The 21,381-nt window shown below is 34.0% G+C and overlaps 6 protein-coding genes across 12 annotated transcripts; 2 read left to right on the top strand and 4 right to left on the bottom strand.

Moving 5' to 3' along the window:
• Nucleotides 1–49: 49 nt before the first annotated feature.
• On the bottom strand, nt 50–3,470 carry LOC136345603 (uncharacterized). 4 transcript variants are annotated; one of them, XM_066294087.1, is made up of 13 exons: nt 3,340–3,455; nt 2,952–3,097; nt 2,562–2,897; nt 2,269–2,390; nt 2,136–2,200; nt 1,684–2,083; nt 1,395–1,626; nt 1,251–1,339; nt 981–1,177; nt 770–923; nt 454–557; nt 246–401; nt 50–194 (listed from the first exon to the last, which is right to left on the bottom strand). In XM_066294087.1, the coding sequence occupies exons 1-13, from the start codon at nt 3,389–3,391 to the stop codon at nt 121–123; spliced, it is 2,127 nt and encodes a 708-aa protein (XP_066150184.1). In that variant the 5' UTR covers nt 3,392–3,455; the 3' UTR covers nt 50–120. The 4 variants fall into 4 exon arrangements, with proteins under 4 accessions (XP_066150184.1, XP_066150183.1, XP_066150182.1 ...); XM_066294086.1 differs by having other exon boundaries at nt 770–1,177; nt 2,952–3,091; nt 3,340–3,470; XM_066294085.1 differs by having other exon boundaries at nt 770–1,177; nt 3,340–3,456.
• Nucleotides 3,464–7,130, top strand: LOC136345602 (ATP-dependent DNA helicase DDX11). The gene is made up of 13 exons (XM_066294083.1): nt 3,464–3,774; nt 3,835–4,026; nt 4,202–4,453; nt 4,506–4,672; nt 4,736–4,983; nt 5,035–5,301; nt 5,353–5,480; nt 5,538–5,852; nt 5,908–6,108; nt 6,160–6,397; nt 6,451–6,581; nt 6,646–6,861; nt 6,979–7,130. Exons 1-13 carry the CDS (start codon nt 3,628–3,630, stop codon nt 7,006–7,008), a joined length of 2,532 nt encoding a protein of 843 aa, XP_066150180.1. The 5' UTR covers nt 3,464–3,627; the 3' UTR covers nt 7,009–7,130.
• On the bottom strand, nt 7,005–9,957 carry LOC136345607 (tRNA pseudouridine(38/39) synthase). 3 transcript variants are annotated; one of them, XM_066294098.1, is made up of 9 exons: nt 9,700–9,957; nt 8,496–8,614; nt 8,241–8,442; nt 7,971–8,183; nt 7,773–7,920; nt 7,564–7,714; nt 7,360–7,503; nt 7,159–7,298; nt 7,005–7,100 (listed from the first exon to the last, which is right to left on the bottom strand). In XM_066294098.1, the coding sequence occupies exons 1-9, from the start codon at nt 9,817–9,819 to the stop codon at nt 7,018–7,020; spliced, it is 1,320 nt and encodes a 439-aa protein (XP_066150195.1). In that variant the 5' UTR covers nt 9,820–9,957; the 3' UTR covers nt 7,005–7,017. The 3 variants fall into 3 exon arrangements, with proteins under 3 accessions (XP_066150195.1, XP_066150197.1, XP_066150198.1); XM_066294100.1 differs by lacking the exon at nt 9,700–9,957 and adding an exon at nt 9,097–9,632; XM_066294101.1 differs by lacking the exon at nt 7,005–7,100 and having other exon boundaries at nt 7,208–7,317.
• A 910-nt stretch (nt 9,958–10,867) lies between these two features.
• On the bottom strand, nt 10,868–13,997 carry LOC136345604 (PR domain zinc finger protein 5-like). 2 transcript variants are annotated; one of them, XM_066294090.1, is made up of 5 exons: nt 13,659–13,997; nt 12,142–13,231; nt 11,692–12,083; nt 11,078–11,222; nt 10,868–10,996 (listed from the first exon to the last, which is right to left on the bottom strand). In XM_066294090.1, the coding sequence occupies exons 1-4, from the start codon at nt 13,785–13,787 to the stop codon at nt 11,187–11,189; spliced, it is 1,647 nt and encodes a 548-aa protein (XP_066150187.1). In that variant the 5' UTR covers nt 13,788–13,997; the 3' UTR covers nt 10,868–10,996; nt 11,078–11,186. The 2 variants fall into 2 exon arrangements, with proteins under 2 accessions (XP_066150187.1, XP_066150186.1); XM_066294089.1 differs by lacking the exons at nt 10,868–10,996; nt 11,078–11,222 and having other exon boundaries at nt 11,569–12,083.
• A 209-nt stretch (nt 13,998–14,206) lies between these two features.
• On the top strand, nt 14,207–15,791 carry Vps36 (vacuolar protein sorting 36). Its single transcript, XM_066294102.1, has 4 exons — nt 14,207–14,937; nt 14,991–15,213; nt 15,274–15,431; nt 15,482–15,791. The coding sequence occupies exons 1-4, from the start codon at nt 14,308–14,310 to the stop codon at nt 15,653–15,655; spliced, it is 1,185 nt and encodes a 394-aa protein (XP_066150199.1). The 5' UTR covers nt 14,207–14,307; the 3' UTR covers nt 15,656–15,791.
• Nucleotides 15,671–16,688, bottom strand: LOC136345612 (2-oxo-4-hydroxy-4-carboxy-5-ureidoimidazoline decarboxylase-like). Its single transcript, XM_066294106.1, has 2 exons — nt 16,435–16,688; nt 15,671–16,379 (listed from the first exon to the last, which is right to left on the bottom strand). Exons 1-2 carry the CDS (start codon nt 16,622–16,624, stop codon nt 16,045–16,047), a joined length of 525 nt encoding a protein of 174 aa, XP_066150203.1. The 5' UTR covers nt 16,625–16,688; the 3' UTR covers nt 15,671–16,044.
• Nucleotides 16,689–21,381: the final 4,693 nt, after the last annotated feature.

Consider the following 21,381-nt stretch of genomic DNA (forward strand, 5'->3'; position numbering starts at 1 on the left):
AAATTTGCATGATATTGTATTGTTGGTCCTAAATTCAGAAAGAGATTAATTTGTAATTCCAGATATTACAGCTTTAATAAGTATAATTTGGGAAGAACATAAAATGCTAACATAACAACATCAAAAATCACTGTTAAAATTCATATGTGATAAGCTTGGTAGTTCTTCAATAACAGTAATCCAAGATATGCTTGCTGAAAATTAAAAATATAATGAAAATGTCGTTTAAAAGGGAAAAAAAGTACCAATTCCTTGATCTTTCAACTGCTTTTCTACAGCTTTATACTGACTAAAAACCACCACATATTTCTCAATAAGTTCAAAATTATTGAAATTCATCTGACTAAGAACTTTTTGTGTAATTTCATGATTTAGGAAACCAGACCACGCATCTCTAATCACTGAAAGAAATCCTTTAAATATTGGATAATTTATCATACAAATTTAACTTACATGCTGTTGGAGTTGCACTCATATTATAGCTTTCAATAAAGTAATTCAGTCCTCTGAAGACAAATTCTATTTCTATTTTATAAAGCTGGGAAAGACAAACACAGCTAAAATGGTATATAAATTCCTTCAATTATCCTACAGGGAACAAGTAATCAATGATTACAATCCATTCAATGAAATTGTTATCTAATCACATACACCAGCAAAATTAAGGGAATGGCCATAATGTGTGTTAAACTTAGGATAAATTTTGCCAGTGTACATATCTTATTCCAGCCTTAAATATACAATTCTAAGTGGTTCTTAAAATCCTTACATATTGTCCCCTCCTTCATGATGTATCCAGTGTGATGTCTTATATGTATTATCAATAAAACATAACATATTATAACTAACCTCCAGAGGCCACTTATCCACACTTAACAGATAGTTTTTCAACAAAATGGCCAAAAGGCAAAAACAACAAACATCTAAAAAGATTGTACATCTAAGAGAACATGTTACTAGCAAATACCTTATAGCCTTACCTTGACTAATATACAATACACCTCTTGGACCTGACTTGATTAACTCAGTTGAGTCGTTTTTTGCAAACAAAAACTGAATAAAAAAGTCATAACCTGCACAAGTATTTAATAAAAATGTTATTTCTTTAATCACATCCGGCCCAGGCCTAATCAATACTATTTCCTTGAATATTTTACAAAATAAGTCTCTGAAAATCCTAAAACCCAAAGTTTTGACAAAATGGAAATAATGAAAAAATAACATTAGCCACAACTGACAAATATACTCACACATTATTATTTGTATGTTCCAACATTGCTATGGCCTTTAAAAACCCTGTAGTTGATACTAAAAATGCTTCAGTTTGATCTGTAAGTCTCTATAATAAAATTGAATGTTTTAAGACGTGTTTATGCTTTGAAAACTTCACTTACATATTTTCCAATGCTGCTGACAATCTTCAATAGCAGCCTCAGTAAATAGTAATCTCCTTGAACTGCACCATTTCTATGAGGAATCAGCTTTGCATATTCTTTACATGCGGTCAGAAGTTTTAAGCATCCACCCCTACATATGAAATCTGCAATTTCTGTATTGTGCAACAGGAGCTTTGATACTATATGAAGAACTTTGCTGGCTTGTATACCCAGTTGAGACCTCTTCCATCTCAATAATACAAAAATAAGCTTTTCTGCTTGTAAGCAAGTTAATTCACTAACTCACCCAGCATTTTTTGATCCACACAACAAATAATTCATATCTGCTTGTTGAATATCTTCAGTCCTCAAATGACCACTCAATTCAACCAAATAACTATTTAAATCTTCAAGTAAAATCAATAAAACACTGATTGTTTTATGCACAGCTTCCTGAGAATGCCTGTTCAATTCATCAGTATCACTACTTATCATTTTAATGAAATCACAATAAATGTCATCTAAACCAACTTTCTTGTCCCCTAATCGAGGACACTTATGGCTGAAAGTGGCCTCATTACTTGTTTGTTGGTTTTGCAAATATGGACCACTATTTCTAGATGTTTTGAATGATGTGTTTATAATAATGTGGCTTTCGGTTTGTATGTCTGTTAATAAGTTTGGAGTCAGGGATTTTAAAGGATAATCTAAAAGAATCAATAACAATTTGCAATTTTTGGTAATCATCAGAGAACTTACATTTTTCTAAAATAACTTCTGTAAAAGTGTGGTTTTTTGATGTTAATGGAGTTCTTGGGGGTAACCTAATAACATTAATTTAGTATTTATTTTTAAAGTTATTTGTAATAAAAATCACAGGCATTATAGGTACCTTTCATAGTTTACCTTTACAACACTTTTTGGAGGATTGGCAATTTGAGTGTTACTCCAAGATTCCTGATTTATCCTTCTTAAATCAGCTAACTGCTGTTTCAGGTTAACTATTTCTAAATCCTAAAAATTTCAAATTCCTTAACAACTGAAAGTTTAAATTGAAAAATGTTCATATATTGTTTTCAAAGTTCTGCTCTTAGTCCATGAAATCTAATTTCTGATGTTGTGAACCAATTATGGAGTGATCATAGATTGAACTAAGAACATTAAACCAAAAACATTATCAAGTACCTTGAACTCTAACTTGCTCTGCACTGATTTCAAGTCCTTCTGAGACACAATAAATTTATCTCTCCACTCATTGGTGATCTTTTGTTGCTCAATTTGAATAATCTTTGTATTTTCCTTAATTTTGCTTCTTAAAATTGATATTTCTCCATCTTTTTCAATGTTCCTATCTTGGAGTTGCTTAATCTCAACTTCAAGTTCATGCACTGATTGACTTTTACTTGTGGTGGCGATAGCAGATCGAACTTGAGTAGAAGTACTAAACTTTGAAGGGTTTCTAAATACATTGTAATCGGGCAGTATGCTGAGATTGTTTAACTGAGAAGGACCAACTTCTGCCTTAAGAACATATAGATAATTGAGGCTGCTGCGATGTGGAAACTAGATACTTACTTGGGAAGCTAATTCGAAGCATTTTTCTAGGGCTGCAGGATCCAAATCGTCCTCTGGCCAAGCATCCTCATCTTCTAGTTTCGGTTTTTTACCATTTGCGAAGTTGTAGTTACAGATTCTTTTTGTCATGATTGGTACAACTGTAACTTAGCGATGAGGGAAGCGTAATTTAATATAAAACAAAAAGGTAAATTACAGTAATTATTGTAAAAAAATGCGATCAATTTTCCAAACATTCGTAACTTTCAAAACAAAAGAAACTCCTTAAGAACAAAAGATGAAGTTGACATTAGTTACGTTGTCAAATTTTCGACTCCGCTTGTGTTGTTCCATATCAAAATATTTTAGTGAAGTAGATAATATAAAAAAAAAATCCATTAAAACTTACCAGGATAAAATAACGCGGCATCCTTTCTCGCTAATATCGGGAATAAGTTCATACAAATTCATTATATTACACTCTTAAACAGACATAGTCGAACATTACTGACCTATTTAATGGAAGAAAAAGTACAATCGGAGTACTTCTAATTATCCATAATTAGCACATGTGTCGATAAATGGCAACAGTGCAATAAATTCGGCGGCAAAAGTGAAGTTTAAAAAAAAGAGGTTAGAGGTCAACGACAAAATAAAATAAAGAGTATACAATTTCACTGATTTTATCATAAAAGACATGGAATTAAAAAGAACGGATGCAAATAATCAGATGGAATTTCCATTTCCTTTCGAACCATACAACATCCAACAAGATTTTATGAGAACCCTGTATGCAGTTCTTAGAGATGGTAAACTAGGAATTTTTGAGAGCCCTACTGGCACAGTAAGTCAGAAAATCATCATTTCAATTAGTCATTTTGAGCAAAGTTCTTATTTGAAATAGGGAAAATCTTTAAGTATTGTCTGTGGTGCAATAAAATGGCTGAAAGACCACAATCAGCAAATGAAACAGGATTTTATCGATAAAATAACATTGCTAGAGAATGAAAAGCAAATGTATGAGAATCAAGAATCTGATTGGTTCTCTGCACAATCCAAAGGAATTAAAATTACTCAGAAGTTAAATGAATTAAAGGTTTGTTTTAATCCATTAGGGAACCATTTCACAATAGCTTAAGAACCTTTCTGAGTAAAGCACATTAAAGTTTTGTGCTTGAAATGAAAAATTCATTTACCCAATAGGGTTCTTTAACTATTCCAAGACTGTTTATGGGTTGGTACAGCAACCAGTTTGTTACTATTTAATTCAGATTAAGGAAAAGAAGTTATTAGAGTATGAGGACAAAATTGAAAAAATTAAAAATCAAAAGGAGGAAATTAGCTTCAAGTTTAAAAAATTACATAAATCCAATACACATTCACCAGTAGAAAACTTAGAGCCAGAAGATACATCTAAAATCGAAGATGAGGAGTTACTCTTAGATGAGGTCTCAAGTAATGAAAAAGAACACAGTGATGAAGAAGAGAATGAAGACTCTAATGCGTCTTATGACCCTACACAGGTATAAAACCAGTTTCTGCTGAAAGATTAAGTGTCCCTAAAGGGAATTTTAGATTATAATAGCAAGTAGGACACATTCCCAATTATCCCAGTTAGTAGGTGAAATTAAGAAGTCCCCTTTTGGGGAAAATGTGCGTGTTGTTTCCTTAGCATCCAGACAAAATTACTGCATCAATCCCAGTGTTAGAAAACTCAATAATGTCACTCTAATAAATGAAAAGTGAGTTTATATATATAAAGACTTGTCCAGTAAATTAATTACTTATTACTCCCTCACATACAGATGTCTAGACCTGCAGAAAAAAAAGAAAAATCAAGTGAAGACTGATTCTGAGGGTAAAGTTATTAAAAAGAAAAAAATTTCAGAGTGTATGTGTCCTTATTATAAGCAGTCAAATATAGAATATTTGCGTGGTTTTGCTTTAAATCAGATTCATGACATTGAAGATTTAATTCAGGTTGGAAGAGATGTTAATGCTTGCCCTTATTATACTAGTCGGAAGGCTGCAGAAGATGCAGAAATCATTTTAGGTATTTTTGTTCTTGGGAATCATCAAGACAGTATATGAGGGTATTTTCTAGTGCCATATAATACAATATTGCATAAATCTACCAGAGAAGCTAGTGGCATAAGACTAAAAGACAATGTGGTTATTATTGATGAGGCTCACAATATCCTCGAATCGCTCGCTCAAATGTATAGTTCAGAGCTTAGTTACCCTCAATTATATTACTCCTTGCAAGCTCTAAAATGTTACAAAAAGAGATACAACACATTGTTTTCAGCAATTACTTTGAGAGGTTTGAACCAGTTGGTGTTTGTTGTGAATAAGTTACTTGCTTTGTTTGGTATGTTTGAAGGACTTTGTTGTAGAAATTGTTTGATGTAAATAATTGCAGAGCAGGACTTTAAAGAGGAAGTTACCGAAATTTTATCTTTACAAAGCTTTATGTTGTCAACTGGTATAGATCAATACAATTTTTTTAATATAATAAAATTTTGTAAATCGTCAAAGTTGGCACAAAAAGTAAGTTGAAAATCAGTAGGTTTAACATATAATAACGTAATAATAACGGCGTTATAGGTGAGATCATACTCAATTAAATTTCCACTTATGGAAGAAACTGTCAAAGTTATGCCTAAAAACGGAGTCCAAGACTTTTTAAGCTCCATTGGAGCCAAAAAACCAGCAGCAACAAAACCCTTGGAGAGTCCAAAGTTCCCTATGCCCACTAACCCAATGTTGGCGGTTATCTCATTCTTAGAATGCCTGACTTACAGCTACGAAGACGGCCGGATATTAGTGACCAAAAATCTTGAGAAGCAAGCCTGCAAATTGCAGTTTTTGCTACTTAATCCTGCATCTAATTTCTCGGATATAATCAACGAAGCTAGATCTGTATACATTACCAGATTTCTTTTGCGTTAGTCATTATGATTAAGATCATTTGAAGGTAATAGTAGCTGGAGGTACGATGAAACCTTACGCGGAATTTCGTGACAGGCTTTTTATCGGAGCAGGAGCTTGCGAAGACAGAATTCTAGAATTTTCGTGTGATCACATAATTCCCCAAGAGAATATTCTACCAATTGCCATTACGAAGGGGCTGAAATCTGAGAAATTACTGTTCAATTTGGCTAATAGATTCTGTATGGTGGGGTGACTAATTGATGAAAAATTACGGTATTTAAAAATCTTCTTTAAGGGAGCTTCTCTGATTACCATCCTACAGCGCACTTGCAAATTAGTAAAAGGCGGTATTGTAGTGTTTTTTCCCTCTTATAATTACGAAAATTGGATATATGAACAAGTGAAAAATATAGATTTCGGAAGAGTGATGTTCCGAGAGCCTCAGAAATGTGGATCGGTGGATGAGGTACTGGAAAAATATGCGGCTACCATTAAAAAATCAAGGAACGGTGCTATCATGTTCAGTGTTGTGGGTATGCATAAAAAAATCTTTCTAAATAGAATTTGGTTAAATTTACATTTTCAGGCGGTAAATTGAGCGAAGGTCTGAACTTCAGTGACGATTTAGGGCGGTGCATTATGGTAGTAGGTATGCCTTACGCCAATATAAAGGCGGCAGATCTTAAAGAAAAAATGTCGTTTTTAGACAAAAAGGAGGTATTAAAATATTTCACCGAATGTGAACAGAATTCAGTCTAAATTTAAATATTTAACTATTCAGGGTCAAGGAGCTGGGCAGCAATTCTATGAAAACTTATGCATGAAAGCTGTGAATCAATGCATAGGTAGAGCTGTGAGGCATAGAAACGACTATGCCACAGTTCTTTTGTTGGATGAGAGATACTCGCGATCAAATACTCAAAATGCTTTACCTGATTGGATTAAACGGTCACTGAAAGTGGCTGGAGGAGAAGAAGCATTTGGTCTCATTGTTAAGGTGAGTTATTTATTTAAGCATTATGGAAGTTCACTTAGATTTATCTAGAATTGATTCTTAGTTTTTATGCAAAGCTATTTACTTTTTTCAAGAGTATATATTTTTTTTTCTTTTCAGTTCTTTGAGGAAAAAAACAAACAATCTTAAAATAAATAATTATTTATTGTTCTCACTGCTCTTTACTACAACTTTTATACGTTTACGTTTTGAATAATGTTGTATTTTATCTTCCAAACTCTCTGAAAAATAATGTTATTGTCAATAAATTATTAAGTAAATAAGAAGTCGTTTCCTTACCACACGTTTTCCTTTTCATTATCGGGATATATTTTTTAGACTTAGCCCCACTAATAAGACATTCACTTAAACAAGTTATTTCTGTCGTAACTTCTAACTTTCCCAGTAAATTACTAATTACATCCCTGATCATTGAGCTCCTAAAACATGATTTATAACCTACTTTTTGTAAATAAACAAATCAGTCAATAAGTAACATACTTTGCTGTTGTGAAATACCAAATTTGTTGTAATTTCTGTATCACCGCTCTCAGACTTTCTTGACTCACTTTCCAAGTTACTTCATCATACTCACAAAAAAATAAATTCAATGGGATTTCGCTGGCCATATTATATTCTGGTTTTCTAAAATTCACAGTTTTGAAATAATTTAAAAGCACTTCAGATTTCAGAGAAAAAAAATACCTAGGATTCTCTTTCACATTCAATAACTTTAATACTAAAGAAGGTTCTTCCTTGTTTGCACCAATCAAGAACAAAACGCTCATGATATAGCGAATTTGGTGCCAAAGAAAGGCGTTTCCTTTAATAATAGCTACATACAATGAAAATTCATCTGCAAACAAAAGTAAAGTTTGTACAATACATGGAAACGTTTTAAAAAGAGCATCTACCTTTTATATCTCTATTTAAATTCCAGGGCTGAATTTGAAATTCTAAAATATTCCTGACAAACTGAACCACTCCATTACCTACATCCATTTTTGCAAAATTTCTAAAGTCGTGACTACCTATGAGATATTTTGAAGCTTCTCGCATTTTCTGCAGATTAATAATTAAAAAAATTGCGGTATTTTTTAACCATGACTTACATGAATATTAAGATTCCCTTTAGGGAAATAATATTTATAAGTCCGAGAAATGCAATTAAATCGGGCACTAAAATCGCTCTGACTAGGAGCCCAAGCTACACACTGTATATTTGAAGGTAATACCCTGTTTAGAACTTTACAGTAGTCTATTTCATTATCCAAATCCTTTTCAGTGAGATTAGACAGTTTGCTTCTTACATCAATTGATATTACCTATACTTGGAATTCTTTTATTGTAAAAGTTTAGATTTCTTTTTTATGTATTTTTACTTGTCCAAAGGAACTGACTCCCTTATCAGTCCTACCACACCTATGATAATTTGCAGATTCTCGATTTTTTATTAAACAAGTTTTCATTAAGGCTTTGAATAAATGATATTCTATAGTATTTGTGGTGTCCTCCTGAACTGCAAACCCTTGATAATCCCAACCTAAATAAAACACATGTAAAAGGATGTGTCTGAATCTGCATCTAAAATAATTGTAAAGTTGTTAAATATTTAATTCATTCTTGGAAGAACTTACTTTAAAAAGTCAAAGTTATTTGAAATGGAATTTAATGATGACTTATTTTGGGATTTGTTAATAATATTCTGCAGTTGGATATTGTGGGCCTCCAGTGACTGGATTTTAGCTATAAGTTCCTAGAAATAGTGTTGAAATAAGTGTGAAAATAATATTCTGATTTGTTGATTTTATTGTGCACAGGGATATTGGATAAACTGCAGATGGAAGTCAATTAAAGGACAAATTTAAACATTTTTAACAAGAGCTTATTAAGCTTTATCAAATAATGGAATAAAAAGTCTGTATATTTTTGGACATGTGCTCCGCCTGTCAAAAGAAGTATTGTCTCATAATGCATGATTTATAATTTTGGGAATTTAGAAGCCTTTAAGATTTAAGGAATAAGAGGCTTGTTTGGGTTTCAGTTGATTCCTGTAGAATTAATTTTTGGAATAGCCCTGAGGCAGTTGTCAAGGGCTAATGTACGACAATATATATACATATAAGCAGGAAGGTTATGTGTGGACGCAACCAAGGAAAATACTTAAAACATTTGTACTTATTGCAAAACAATAACAATAAAAGTGTACAAAAATTAATTGATTTGTAATACACTTACTTCCTTAGAGAAATCAGCTAGTTGTTCCGCAGAACTAAATTTATTAGGTTTTACAATTTTCACTGCATGTTCCTTTGAGTCCATTATTTTGAAGCTGTTTTTCAGTTATGAAGGGGTCAAGTAACGGCTCATTTAATGTATCAATCCGCACTCTAATTATTTATCGATTATGCAATTTATCGCAAGAAATATTGCAATAATAATTCAAATTCTAAATTAATTTGTAAAATACGTAAAGTTCTTATTTAAAGAAGTCCATAAGTCTTAGAAGTTTTGAATTTTATTTTAGGTTAGGTTGTCAAAAGTTCGGGCTTCTTTGATTCCAAGCTGCGAAGCAAAAAGGCGACACCGCTTTTTTTATCATTGTACTGTGCTTATAAAAAATATAGTGAGTATCTTACGTCACCTGTAATTAATTGTAGTGTAATCTACATAAATAACTAATTTGTTTCGCAGCGTTCTAATAGGCGATAAACAAGAATTCTATCTTTCTTATATATTCACAATTATTTTATTCTTCATGTATTGTATACCTATTTTATAGGAATTAAAGATACCAGAACCATCCTTAGCAATTAACGTCATTTACACTAGCTGACAAACCTTACTCCACGTGCTTAGTACCAATATGTAAATCCAAATACGACTGGTCTGCAAAACTGTCTGAACACAGAGGACATTTAATCTCAGAATGCAACCGCATGTGAATTTCCAAAGCCACATCTGTGGCAAAACCTTTTCCACAAATTTCACAGAACTCTGTATTTTTCTCCTCGATTTTATGCCGACTTTTCAGATGCCCTTTCAGGGACACCCTCTGCCTGAAGCCCTCTCCACAGAAATTACAATGGTAGGGAGTTTCGTTTGTGTGCTGTCGAATGTGCGTTCGAAGAGCGTGTTTACTTGAAAAATCTTTGCCGCAGTATTCACAGATTTCTGGTCGTTCTTTCATGTGTCTCATGCTTATATGCTTCGTGAGGTATGCTGAAATTAGCCTATTGTAAATTCATATAAAAATGCAAAAATAGGATTCACTTTTGGCAAAGAAACCTTTCCCGCAGATCTCGCATTTAAAATCCCTCTCCTTGGTGTGAACCTTCCTTTGATGATATAGTAACTTCGTCTTAGTCCTGAAGGTTTTCCCACAATCCTTACAAGCTGTCAGCCCTTGCTTATGATAATAAAATATATGCATTCTCAGACTGTTTTGATTCTTGCGTGTAACACCACATATTTCACATATAGCAGGCAATGCATTGTGCAAGCTTATATGTTTCTTCAAATATTCACTTCTAATTGTTTTGTTGCATATAGGGCATACCCTGTTCTTGTGTCTATTCATATGTCTATTATATTTTAATCTATTTGGAAATTTGAGCTGACACATGGAACATTCCAGAATTGATTTTGAAGGTGGTTTAATATTTTTTTCATTTGTAATTTTCTGCACTAGCTTAACAATATTACTACTTTCAGTTTCATGTGTGTTAGTCCGAGTTAATGATGCTTTGAGTGGGTTTATTTTATTTAAATATTTCTTGGCAAGAGAAAGCTTTAATTGTTGGATCTTTTGGCTCTGTTCCTCAGTAAATGCTGAAGTGAAAATGTTATTGGCACCCTTAGGAATGCCATCATCATTAGTTTCTCTCTCATTTACTTGACTCCTAACATCAAATTTTTTTCCTTTCAAAGACATATTAAGAAATCTTTCAAGTCCAATAAATGAAGCTTTAATTATTGGCGCCTGCACATCTTGATTCTTATTTTCAAATGAGGTAATGTTGATGTCAGTTAAAGCAGTCTGAGACTGAATAATACGGCGTCTTATTAGATGAGCAAATTTGACTTGTCTGATGCATTTAAGACATGAGATTTGTGGTAAGTTGTCATCAGGAGTGATCTATAAAGTAAGATCTTTTTTCTAGTGATTTGGTCACATATTTTGAATGCATAGTACATTTATTTTTACTTTATTACATACCTTGACACTAGTGAGATCCTCAATCATCTGAGCCAAATCGTTATTAAATACGTTTACGTTTAAAGCTGAAAGATTTAGACATAGTCTGCACATTTCTATCTGTGCTGCTTCACTCATTATTCGTGGTTTTTAATTGATTATTTTGCTTAAAAATAATTTACAAATTTATACAAAATTTCAAACCTGAATTATTTGTTTATTTATAAAATTTTTCAGGTTATGTATCACAATGACGTTAAGATCATTGCACCATTCTAGATTCTAACCTAAGATTATGGTTAAAACACTAAAATAATTATTTAGTGTTCGATCAGCACGTTGATAACAATATAATTCATTTTCAGCTTATCCCCTGGAATGGGGCTCTATTAAGAGCCCCATTTCTCAATTAAGTCAGGTATATCTCAATTATTGATACATAATGATTCATAAAGGTTTTGAAGATCAGATCACTAATACTATTAATTTACAGGCTTGAAATACGTTACAACTCAATAAAATAAACATGAATTTAACCTTTATTACATGAAAAAAACATACAACAAAACAGTATTTTATAACATTAGTCAAGTTCACATATCCATCCAGTGATGAATATCACTTTGGCCACTTACCATATACTCTTCATCATTGGAATGACTAGTGGCAATATGTTGCTCCAAGTAAGATTTCTCTGCAAAAGTATCTGAGCAGAGAGGACATTTAATCTCTGTATGCAGCCTCATATGAACATCCAAAGCCATATCAGTGGCAAAACCTTTACCACAAGTGCTGCAAAACACTGTATTTTCCTCCTCTACTCTATGGTGGCTCTTCAAGTGGCCTCTCAATGAGACCCTCTGTCTGAAACTTTTTCCACAAAAATCACAATGGTACGGCGTTTCATTGGTGTGTTGTCGAATGTGCGTGCGTAACGCGTGTTTCCCTGAAAATCCTTTTCCACAGTACTCACAAATGTGCGGTCGCAGTTTCATATGCTTCATATTTACATGTTTTGTGAGATATACTAATAAATAAAAGAAGACTGTGATCATTCACATAAATAAAAATGACTAGATACTTACATTTGGTAAAGAAACCCTTGCCACAAGTCTCACATTTGAAATTTCTTTCTTTAGTGTGATCCTTTCTCTGGTGATACAAAAGTTTTGTCTTGGTCTTAAATGTTTTCCCACAATCATCACAAATTGCCAGTCCTTGTTTGTGATAGTAAAATATGTGCATTCTCAAACTGACAGTGTTCTTGCAAGTAATTCCACACACTTCGCACATAGCAGGAGTGGCATCATGCAATGCAATGTGCTTTTTTAAATACGCACTTCTAATTGTTTTATCACAAACTGGGCAGACTTTGTTCCTATGTCGACTCATGTGATTGTTGTATTTGATTTTGTTGGGAAATTTTAATTGGCAAATATTGCAATACATTTTTAAAGGCTCTCGCCGCTTTGTGGGGAGATTTTTAATACTAGTTTTTGGCCTTATACTATGTGTACTTGTAGATCTCCTTTGCATCCATCTTAAAAACTTCAGACGATCTGATTCATTCATGCTCTTCCATGAGAAATTCTTTATCTTGTCTTTGCAAGAATTAATCATATCAGAATATTTTCTGCTAAGGGCAAGCTTTAAATTTTGAATTTTCTCAGTTTGGTCTTGAGACAAGGAGGGTTGGACATTGAAATTTATTTCATGACTAAGAATATCATCATTTGCAATATTCCCATTGGGCTCAGTCTCAAATTCCCCTACATCATCAGTATCAGATTGCTCACTATGACTTTCATCTATTTCAGTTCCAATTTGGTTACTTTCCAGGTCTTCAAACTCACGTGAAGACTGCACTGCAGACTGATGCTGTTCATTCTCAACTCTTGTTTCATTGGACGGTTCAGTAATAATACTTTGTAAGAGATGATGAAAGGGCGTCTCTGTGGATGGGGAGGACGTAATGGTTCTGTCTGAGACAGCACTGGAATTCATTCCATGATTATTTTCAGGGTTGTCAGTTAGATTTTCAAGGCTGGCATTGCGTAGTTTCAAAGTAAGAGATCTATGTGATTGAATAATGCGTCGCCTTAGTAAAAACGCGGATTTAACTTCTCTAGCACATTTAAGACATGATACATGTGGTAGATTGTCTTTTGGGGTGATCTAGAAGTAGAATTGGTGATTTGAAGTTGATATTTTGAATGCAGTTTTATTGTATTCAAATTACATTAATTTCATTATGAAGCTAACAGAAAACAAGAAGTCCTGGTAGCTCTACCAACAAAATATTGATCAAAGAGATGATGAAATTAATGTAGGACATTAGCTACTTGGTTATTGATTATTCTATTATGAACATAATTTCCTTGATTACCAGGTGATGAAGGCTTTGATACATTAGTTTTAAGTGTCAAATTATGGTTGTACTGGTATATTTATAAAGATCGTAGTTCCTCGGGAATCGCTGTCAAGATAGAGCTACTAACTTTCAGCTAATTCTTATTTATAAGTTAACAAGGACTTGGAAATGGTTATTTTATTCTCCATTTCCACCTCAAGGGAACAGTTCTCAGCACAATTTATAATTTACCTTTACAGTTGTGAGAATTTCAATCATCTTAGCAAAGTCATCCGTGAATACATTGATATTTGCCGCTGAAAGATTCAAGCAAAGTCTGCATATCTGCACTTCCCTTACAGCATCGTTTAGCTCGTTCATTGTAACTCTAACTTCTATTTTTATTGTCACCGTTGAGTGACAAAACTCTTAGTCAGTATCATTTACGAGTGAATAACTAATTAAAGGTGTTATTAGCCAATGTGAATAATTAAAAACCGGAGATTTATTTGATTTTTAATTAACTTTATGTTTGGGAAAACAAAAGAACAAAAATATGAACGAGGCAAGTGACACTGTCAGATCTTTGGAATTAGTGTGACTGTATAAACAATGTAGATAATAAAAATTAAACAACATAAAACAGTTAAAATGAATTATTAAAAATAAAACAAAAAAACACACTAAAAACAATCAAATTAAATAATAAAAAAAAAACATAAATAGCATTAGACATGTTCTTAATTTTCGTACTGTGTGCATTCGCAGAGTTCAATAGCTGAACTTACCCTTTTTCACCTCCTTTTGACAAGTAGAAATATTGAGGTTATGCCTATAATAATAAATATCTTTTAACATCGAATTAATTATATTTTCCTTAATAAACCATTAATAACTGAAAATGAACAGATTTAAATATGTTACTCCAGTGCTAATGAACAGTGAAAACACCCTAACGTGCGAAAACAACGTTCGTCTCTACGACGGGGACGTAAAAACTCAATTCGAAGGGGGTGAGTTGATCATTACCACCCATAGATTGCTATGGGGTCGCCCCGGTGCTATCGCCAAAGGTCAGACGTGCCTAGGATTAGTTCACGAGCTTATAGTCTATATAGAAGAAGAGTCTCCAGGTACCTTCAGCTTTACTCGCTCTCGCAAAGTCTTGTTACATTTAGCTGAACATGAAGATCCTCACGCAGACAAACCTGTATCTTACAGTATGTATAATTACGTCAAATTGTCGTTTCGGGAAGGGTATAGTACCGATGTGTTGGGAACCCTAAACAAATGTCTGCAAATGAGGTATTGGGAGACTCACATACCTCCCCAGATATCAACTGCACCTTCAGACACAGTTTTGCCTCAAATCATGCTCAGAACAGGCATTGTGGGAATTGAGAGAAGTTTGCAAGCAAAACAAAAAGCAACTGATGAAAGTATGATTGTGGCATTTCAAGATTTGAACAAGTTAATTAGTATGGCTAAAGATATGGTTAAGCTGTCTAAAGCAATTTCTACTAAAATCAAGGTGCGATTTTGTGTAAAAGACACATTTAGATGTTTTTTACAATGTAATTCTAGGAAAGACAGGGTGAGATTACAGAAGATGAAACTATCCAGTTTAAGTCATATCTTCTTAGTTTGGGCATTGATGACCCAGTAACTCGAGATTCTTATAAGTCAAATAGTCAGTATTATAAAGGATTAGCCAGAGAAATTTCTGATTTTTTGTTAAGTCACATTGAAGAAATGGGGGGGATGATGGGCTTAACAGATGTTTATTGCCGAATAAATAGAGCCAGGGGTAAGGGGTGTGAAAATGCATGTTTAATTTTTCTAATGTAAAACGATTCTCTGTGTGAAGGGTTGGAGCTTTTATCTCCAGAAGATGTGCTGAACGCGTGTAAATTAATGGAGGACCTGGGAATGCCTCTTAAATTATTTGAATTTAGTTCTGGTGTTATGGTGCTGCAGTTGAGCAGCTTGAATGGGGAAAATATAGCTGAAGCGACAGCTTCAATGGTAAGAAAATAGCTCAAAGAAGAATTAGATTTAAGCAACTTTTGCTCCAGATTGATGATTACGGCTCCCTTTCTTCCGAGGAATTATCACGAAAACTGGGAATATCAATCACGTTAGCCAAAGAGCGGCTTTTAATAACAGAAAAATTCGGGAAAGCTTGCCGCGATGATGCAATAGAAGGCCTACGTTTTTATCCTAATCTCTTGTTAACGAAGGAAAAGTAGACAATATAAAATTAATTAAATTTTATACTTCTATTAGCAAATATTATACAATATTGATTTCTTTGTACATAAAACGTTTTAAAAATGTAAGTATTATTAATATAATAATAATATACATTTGTTTGTTAGTTGAAAACCTGTTTTTTTTATCATTTACATATATTAAAACAGTCTCAACTCTTTGTAAGGAACTAAATACTACGGTATTAATTTTATACAATGTTTGGTGTATTGCAAGCACTTTTGCTGCAACAATTTATTAACTAACTTTTGGCAAAACTTGTAAAGCTATGACTCTAAATGTAATAACTATTTAGTAAATTTATCACGTATAGGAGCTGAAAAGAGGTCAGAATCCTATTTCATGTTGAATGAATTCTGCAGCAATTTTACTTGATAATTTCATAAATCCTTAGCTTGCAAATCTTTTTAACTTCTCTTAAACCAGTCTCAATCTCTTCGTTTTTATTGTTGTTAAGCCGGGCTTCAATTTCTAAGCAGAGATGATCGATATTGTCCTCTTTGGAGCAGATAATGAAAGGAAATCCGTGTTTTTCTTTATAATCTTTGCACAACTGCTTTAGTCTTTTTTTGTCCTCGAATCGCAAGCTCGTTGATTTGCAGTCGATGATTTTCTGGTGCGTGTTGAATTCCAAGAAGGAATTGCTGAATCCTGCCAATTGGCTTACGCTGTCCGGGTAGAGTTGCAGGATTTGTTCCTTTTCTAAAATAATTTTTAAGTGAACGATTGAAGGAATAAACGCGCAGAAGGAAATTACTTTGAGTTTCCAAGCCATCTAAATAACTATAAATCGCTCGAACCACGTCGTCGATGTTATTGAAGGGCCGGTTCTTCAAGATCCCAATTGCAGCCGTCAAACAGTGTTCAACAACATTCCCGAAGATTTTGATAAATCGGTCACTTTCCAAATTATTCACTTCTTGTATTGTCAGATAAGGGGTCCACATGTTTACCGAACGAAGATGTTTATGGTACTTGCGATGTGTGCACCCGATCTGGTTTGGTCAACAACTGAAAGTATTGATGGCGAAGGATGTTGATTTTATAGGGTTAAAAAGGTTATCTCTGTAAATAAGTCCCAGTCGGAAACATGTCCAAGATTGATCGATATATCAACTATTGTTTGTAGCGCTAATATAATAATTCAAAATCGGCCGATGGGTCCGCAGGTGGATGCATCTCTAAATATCCAAGAGGATTCCCGCGATGGTTCTACCATTGGCAGGTTTTGATGCTTCTTGTTTTGTCTATAAACACAGCGTGTTTCTAAAATTTTATGCGAAACTGAAGGAAATGATAGAGCACATTGCGGCTAACAATTTTTGCATATTAAAAAATTTAGTTCTTTTCGCTTCGGAGTTATTTTCGTTCAAAAGATTTCAATACTCATCTTAAGCGAAAAAAATAAAAATAAACAACTTGGACAGTTTTTTGTCTCCTCAAACAAGTTTTTTATAGCATTCCTTCGATGTCGAGTGTGGTTCTAATCTGGCGATGCACCTGCACATTTTGCACGTACTGTGCAGGATCACCTGAACAAACATTTTTATGGGCGATGAATCGGAAGATGCGAATCTGTCAGGTGGCCGGTTCACTCCCGATTCAAGTCTGTTGGATTTTTTCCTCGGGGGTTACACGTCGTTGTTGTGTGAAACTCCTGCAAGCCCCCAAGAGAAATTGTTCAAAAGAGTGCTGGAAGTCGGCTTTTCCTTCGTCAAGATTCGCACAAAACGGGTGCGCGATTCAATGATCCAACAAACAAATTTATGTAATCGGTCGGGGGATGGTAATTTAAAACTTTTATTACATTTTATATAATAAAATGTAATAAAAATAATAATAAAAAAAAATCAGATATTGAAGTCTTTCGGTGTCACAACCTTTTTGGAACGCCCCGTAGAAACACCATAATCGAGTGTAATAGAAAAATAGGCGAAAATCGCTTTTAATCCATGTACGTATATATGCTATGAATAAGGGTAAAGGGCATCGCAAGAGCTGTTCGTGCCATATACTTCCGCACCGAAGATTAATTGTTATGTTGATAAATTTATTTATTATCCATAATGATCGTTTCCGTTAATTAATTTAGTTGAAACCTAGGAACTTTCCACCAGGCAATTATTTTGATTTGTGAATTACGTTAGTTCATGGATGTGAGTTGCCGTTCCGGTTAGTTCAGGTTAACTACACTGGTCAAAACAGTTACGGGATATTTCAAAATATTGTCTTAAAAGTCTTTTGTGCGTGAATTACACACATAAAACGCATTAAAACAAATTATATTTGTTGTTTGAATTTTTCTATTGATAAAATAAAGCCCTTTTTGTTATTCAAACTTGATTTGACCAGTTGTGACAGTCCTGTTTAAAATTGTGCAAATTTTCAAATTAAAAGGCGACGTTTATTCTACGTAATTTGAATTCGTAATTTATTCATTCGCTACAAAAATAAATTTTCAATAATGAGTATGTCCCCCTCTCTGCTAAAAAGACTTAGCATCGTGATGGCACTGATTCAATCAAGTTATCAAAGACGTCTTGGGGAGTTCCAGTCCATTTTTCAATTAGGGCATTTCGAAGATCTGGAATAGTTCGAGGTGGTAAATTTCTGCTTGCAACGCGCCTTCCTAAAGTATCTCAATGCACACTCCATTGGATTTCCATCTGGAGAATTGCCAGGCCATACCATTCTCTCAATATTCATTTCATCCGAACAGTTGTTCGTGATGTTAGCGCGATGTAGACGGGCATCGTTGTCCATAAATATGAATTGATTATCTGTTGTTCCAGCATACAGCATTATAATGGAGTGAAGAATTTCATTAAGATCCCTGATGGCGTTTAAGGGAACATTGCCAATGATTTGAAGATCTCTATACCCGCCAAGACTAATACCGGCCCATACTATGACGCCCCCACCTTCAAGGTAAGATCTTTCTCTGATAAACTGATCATTGTTTCATGTTCCGTGTTCACTCCAAATCAGAACACGTCGATTAACAGGGTCTAATGTGAACCTACACTCATGATTGAAGAGTACCCGACCCCAATCATTACGGGTCCAATTTTGATGAAGCTCAGTCCATGCTCTTCTTGTTTTTTTTTTTTACTACAGTCAGAAAATACTTATCATTGGTTTCTGGACATACAATCCGACATTGTGAAGTCTATTTCTTATGGTTTGAGCGGACAGAAGCCTTCCGGTACCACGGGAAAATTCGCTTCTTAGAAGTATTGCATTGACATTGCTCTATCTTCTCGCGTGCAATTAGAGAAATCTGTCTTTCTTGGGTGTTGTTGTTGATGGCGGACCTTGTCCTGGTCTTCTAACATTTCCTGTTCCAGGAAATCGATTCCACAATCTTGAAGCTACACTTTGGCCGGCATTAAACGCTTGGAGAACATGCGTCTGTGTTCGCCCAGCTTCGAGTTGCCCTATGGCTCGCCATGCCTCACTTTCCTTCAGATCATGTTGCTCATTCATTGTAGGAATAATGAAATCAAAAAATTGCACACCACTTGTTCTTGAGCAGAAAAATTCAACTGGTACCTAAGTGGCACTTAAATGCGCTTTTATACTCTTTGTGAGAATTCAAGTTAAAACCTACAGAGACCTATCGCATGCATTACTTTTCCGTTTAGTCCTGTAAAATTGTTATTATTCTAAAGGAAATAGACGAATAAAATTGAATAAAAAAATATATATTCATAAATAACATGATATTTCCTAATTGTTTTGAGTAGTGCAGGATGAAAAAATATATAAAAAAAATTTGTCCTTATCATTTTTATCTGCAACCAGCTTCCATTTTACTCCCCCCACGCAAGCCTGCTCCTGCTTCTTTTATCTGCCGTTTTACATTGCTGTTGGTCGCACACACATATGATAGAAGATCTATGTCGCGTGATATATGTAATTCGCTAAAAATAATGTGTAATCTCAAAGGGGTCAGTTTAATAACTTAAACAGGGTCACCGTTTGGCACTACTACCGACCAGTAATCCGAGAAGAGATGCATTTATCTGAGGCAAACAATGGGCATTGCCTTGACCTTCTGCATGTATCACCTGTTAACGGGCACGTTTAATATCGGAATTAATCCGAAAATTGCTGATGTGAAAAACTTTTGGGGCCGATTACTTAATGGTTGTAGTGATTCGGCAAAGAGTTAGCGAAATTGTTTGAAACTACGCCCGATTTCTGTTTAGTTTTTTGGTAAGCGATGAAATGGTGCAGTCGAACGAGCGCCCCAGCAGATTTACAAGTATCCGCAGAAGAGTCTTTGTCGAGCGAAAAAAACGGCTCAAATATGGTAGAAAAATCCACTCTTTGCCCGATAAATCGCTCAAAAAATTAGCCAAAACGGCGCGTTTCGCAGACCCTTTTGCGAGCTCATATTTGAGAAATCCATTGCAGAATTTTTACGAAAAAATAATATTCTGAGTCTATTTTTCCCAATACCACTGACAAATCAATGACGTAGTTTGTATGATATTGTTTAAAAAATGTACGGTGTGATCGTTTTATTTTGATAACATTTCAGTTAGCGATAACTTTTTTGTTTTTAATTATATCAGTACACGGCAAAGCTCTTCTCTATGAGCTCTTCATAAATTTTTCACAAATTTAGAATTGCTATAATTGTCAAATTTTGACATTTGTCGACTTAACTTGAATTTCTCTAAACGAAACGTCCTGTATATTTTCTAATTTTCGTATCCCAGGAAAAATTCTAAACATATTTTATGTAACACTTGGTATGTCGGAAATGCGAGCTGGAAAATATGATGAAAAATTGACCGAAAATGTTTCGAGTATTTTTGCGAGCGCTTTACATCATGTATCATACGGTATTAAGCCAAGCAGAACAGGTTACTTGTGGAGGCGAAATCTTCTTTAGTGGGTCACCTTTGCCGCTATTAATAATAAACTAGTTCTGCTTACCAGTTTTGAAAACGAGAGTTTGGAATCTCTCGGTTTCTGGGTATTTCGCAAGTTAAGAGCGATATTGTGTCTAATAAAAATGCAGTTTTAGTGGATCGAGTACAGGGTGTTTGGAAAAGTGAGTGCCAAACCTAAATATGTGAAAGTAGAGCCAAAAATAGTAAAGAAAATCCTATAAACATTTGTCTGATGGAGCACCGTGCCTGAGATATGGCTCTCCAAAGGGGTTCTATCATTTGGATATTTTTAGAATCATTTTCTTTCTGATTAAGACAATGGAAGGAAAATTGTAGATAACAATCAAACCATAAGGGTCTTTAACTATCATAAGTTTCATCAAAATCGATGATACGTAAGTATGGTTTTCTAACTACCGTCAACAGAAAATTTTCGAATATTTTTTATGCATTTGAATTATCAAGAAAATAATATTATTTTTTAACGAATTAGGGTTTTTTGAAGAAAAAATTTGTCTCCTTTTTTTCGAATTCGAGACAGTTTAGCCAGAAATAATTATTTATAAAATAATATATGACTCAGAACGGCAACATTTTTTTAACATTTTCATATAGGAACCATCTTTTTTGGTGACAGTTTCAATGCAGTAATTGTCCCCTCCTGCAATGGAAACGGTCTGCGAGGTGAAAGAGAGCTACGAACATACCTGCAAAGTGGCAAATTCGGATACCAAAAGGAAAGAGTAAAGGAAATAAATTTGCATATTAAATTTCAGATTATAATTTTGAATTAAAAAAAG

This window comes from Euwallacea fornicatus, chromosome 20, assembly GCF_040115645.1.
Source record: "Euwallacea fornicatus isolate EFF26 chromosome 20, ASM4011564v1, whole genome shotgun sequence".
Lineage (NCBI taxonomy): Eukaryota > Metazoa > Arthropoda > Insecta > Coleoptera > Curculionidae > Euwallacea > Euwallacea fornicatus.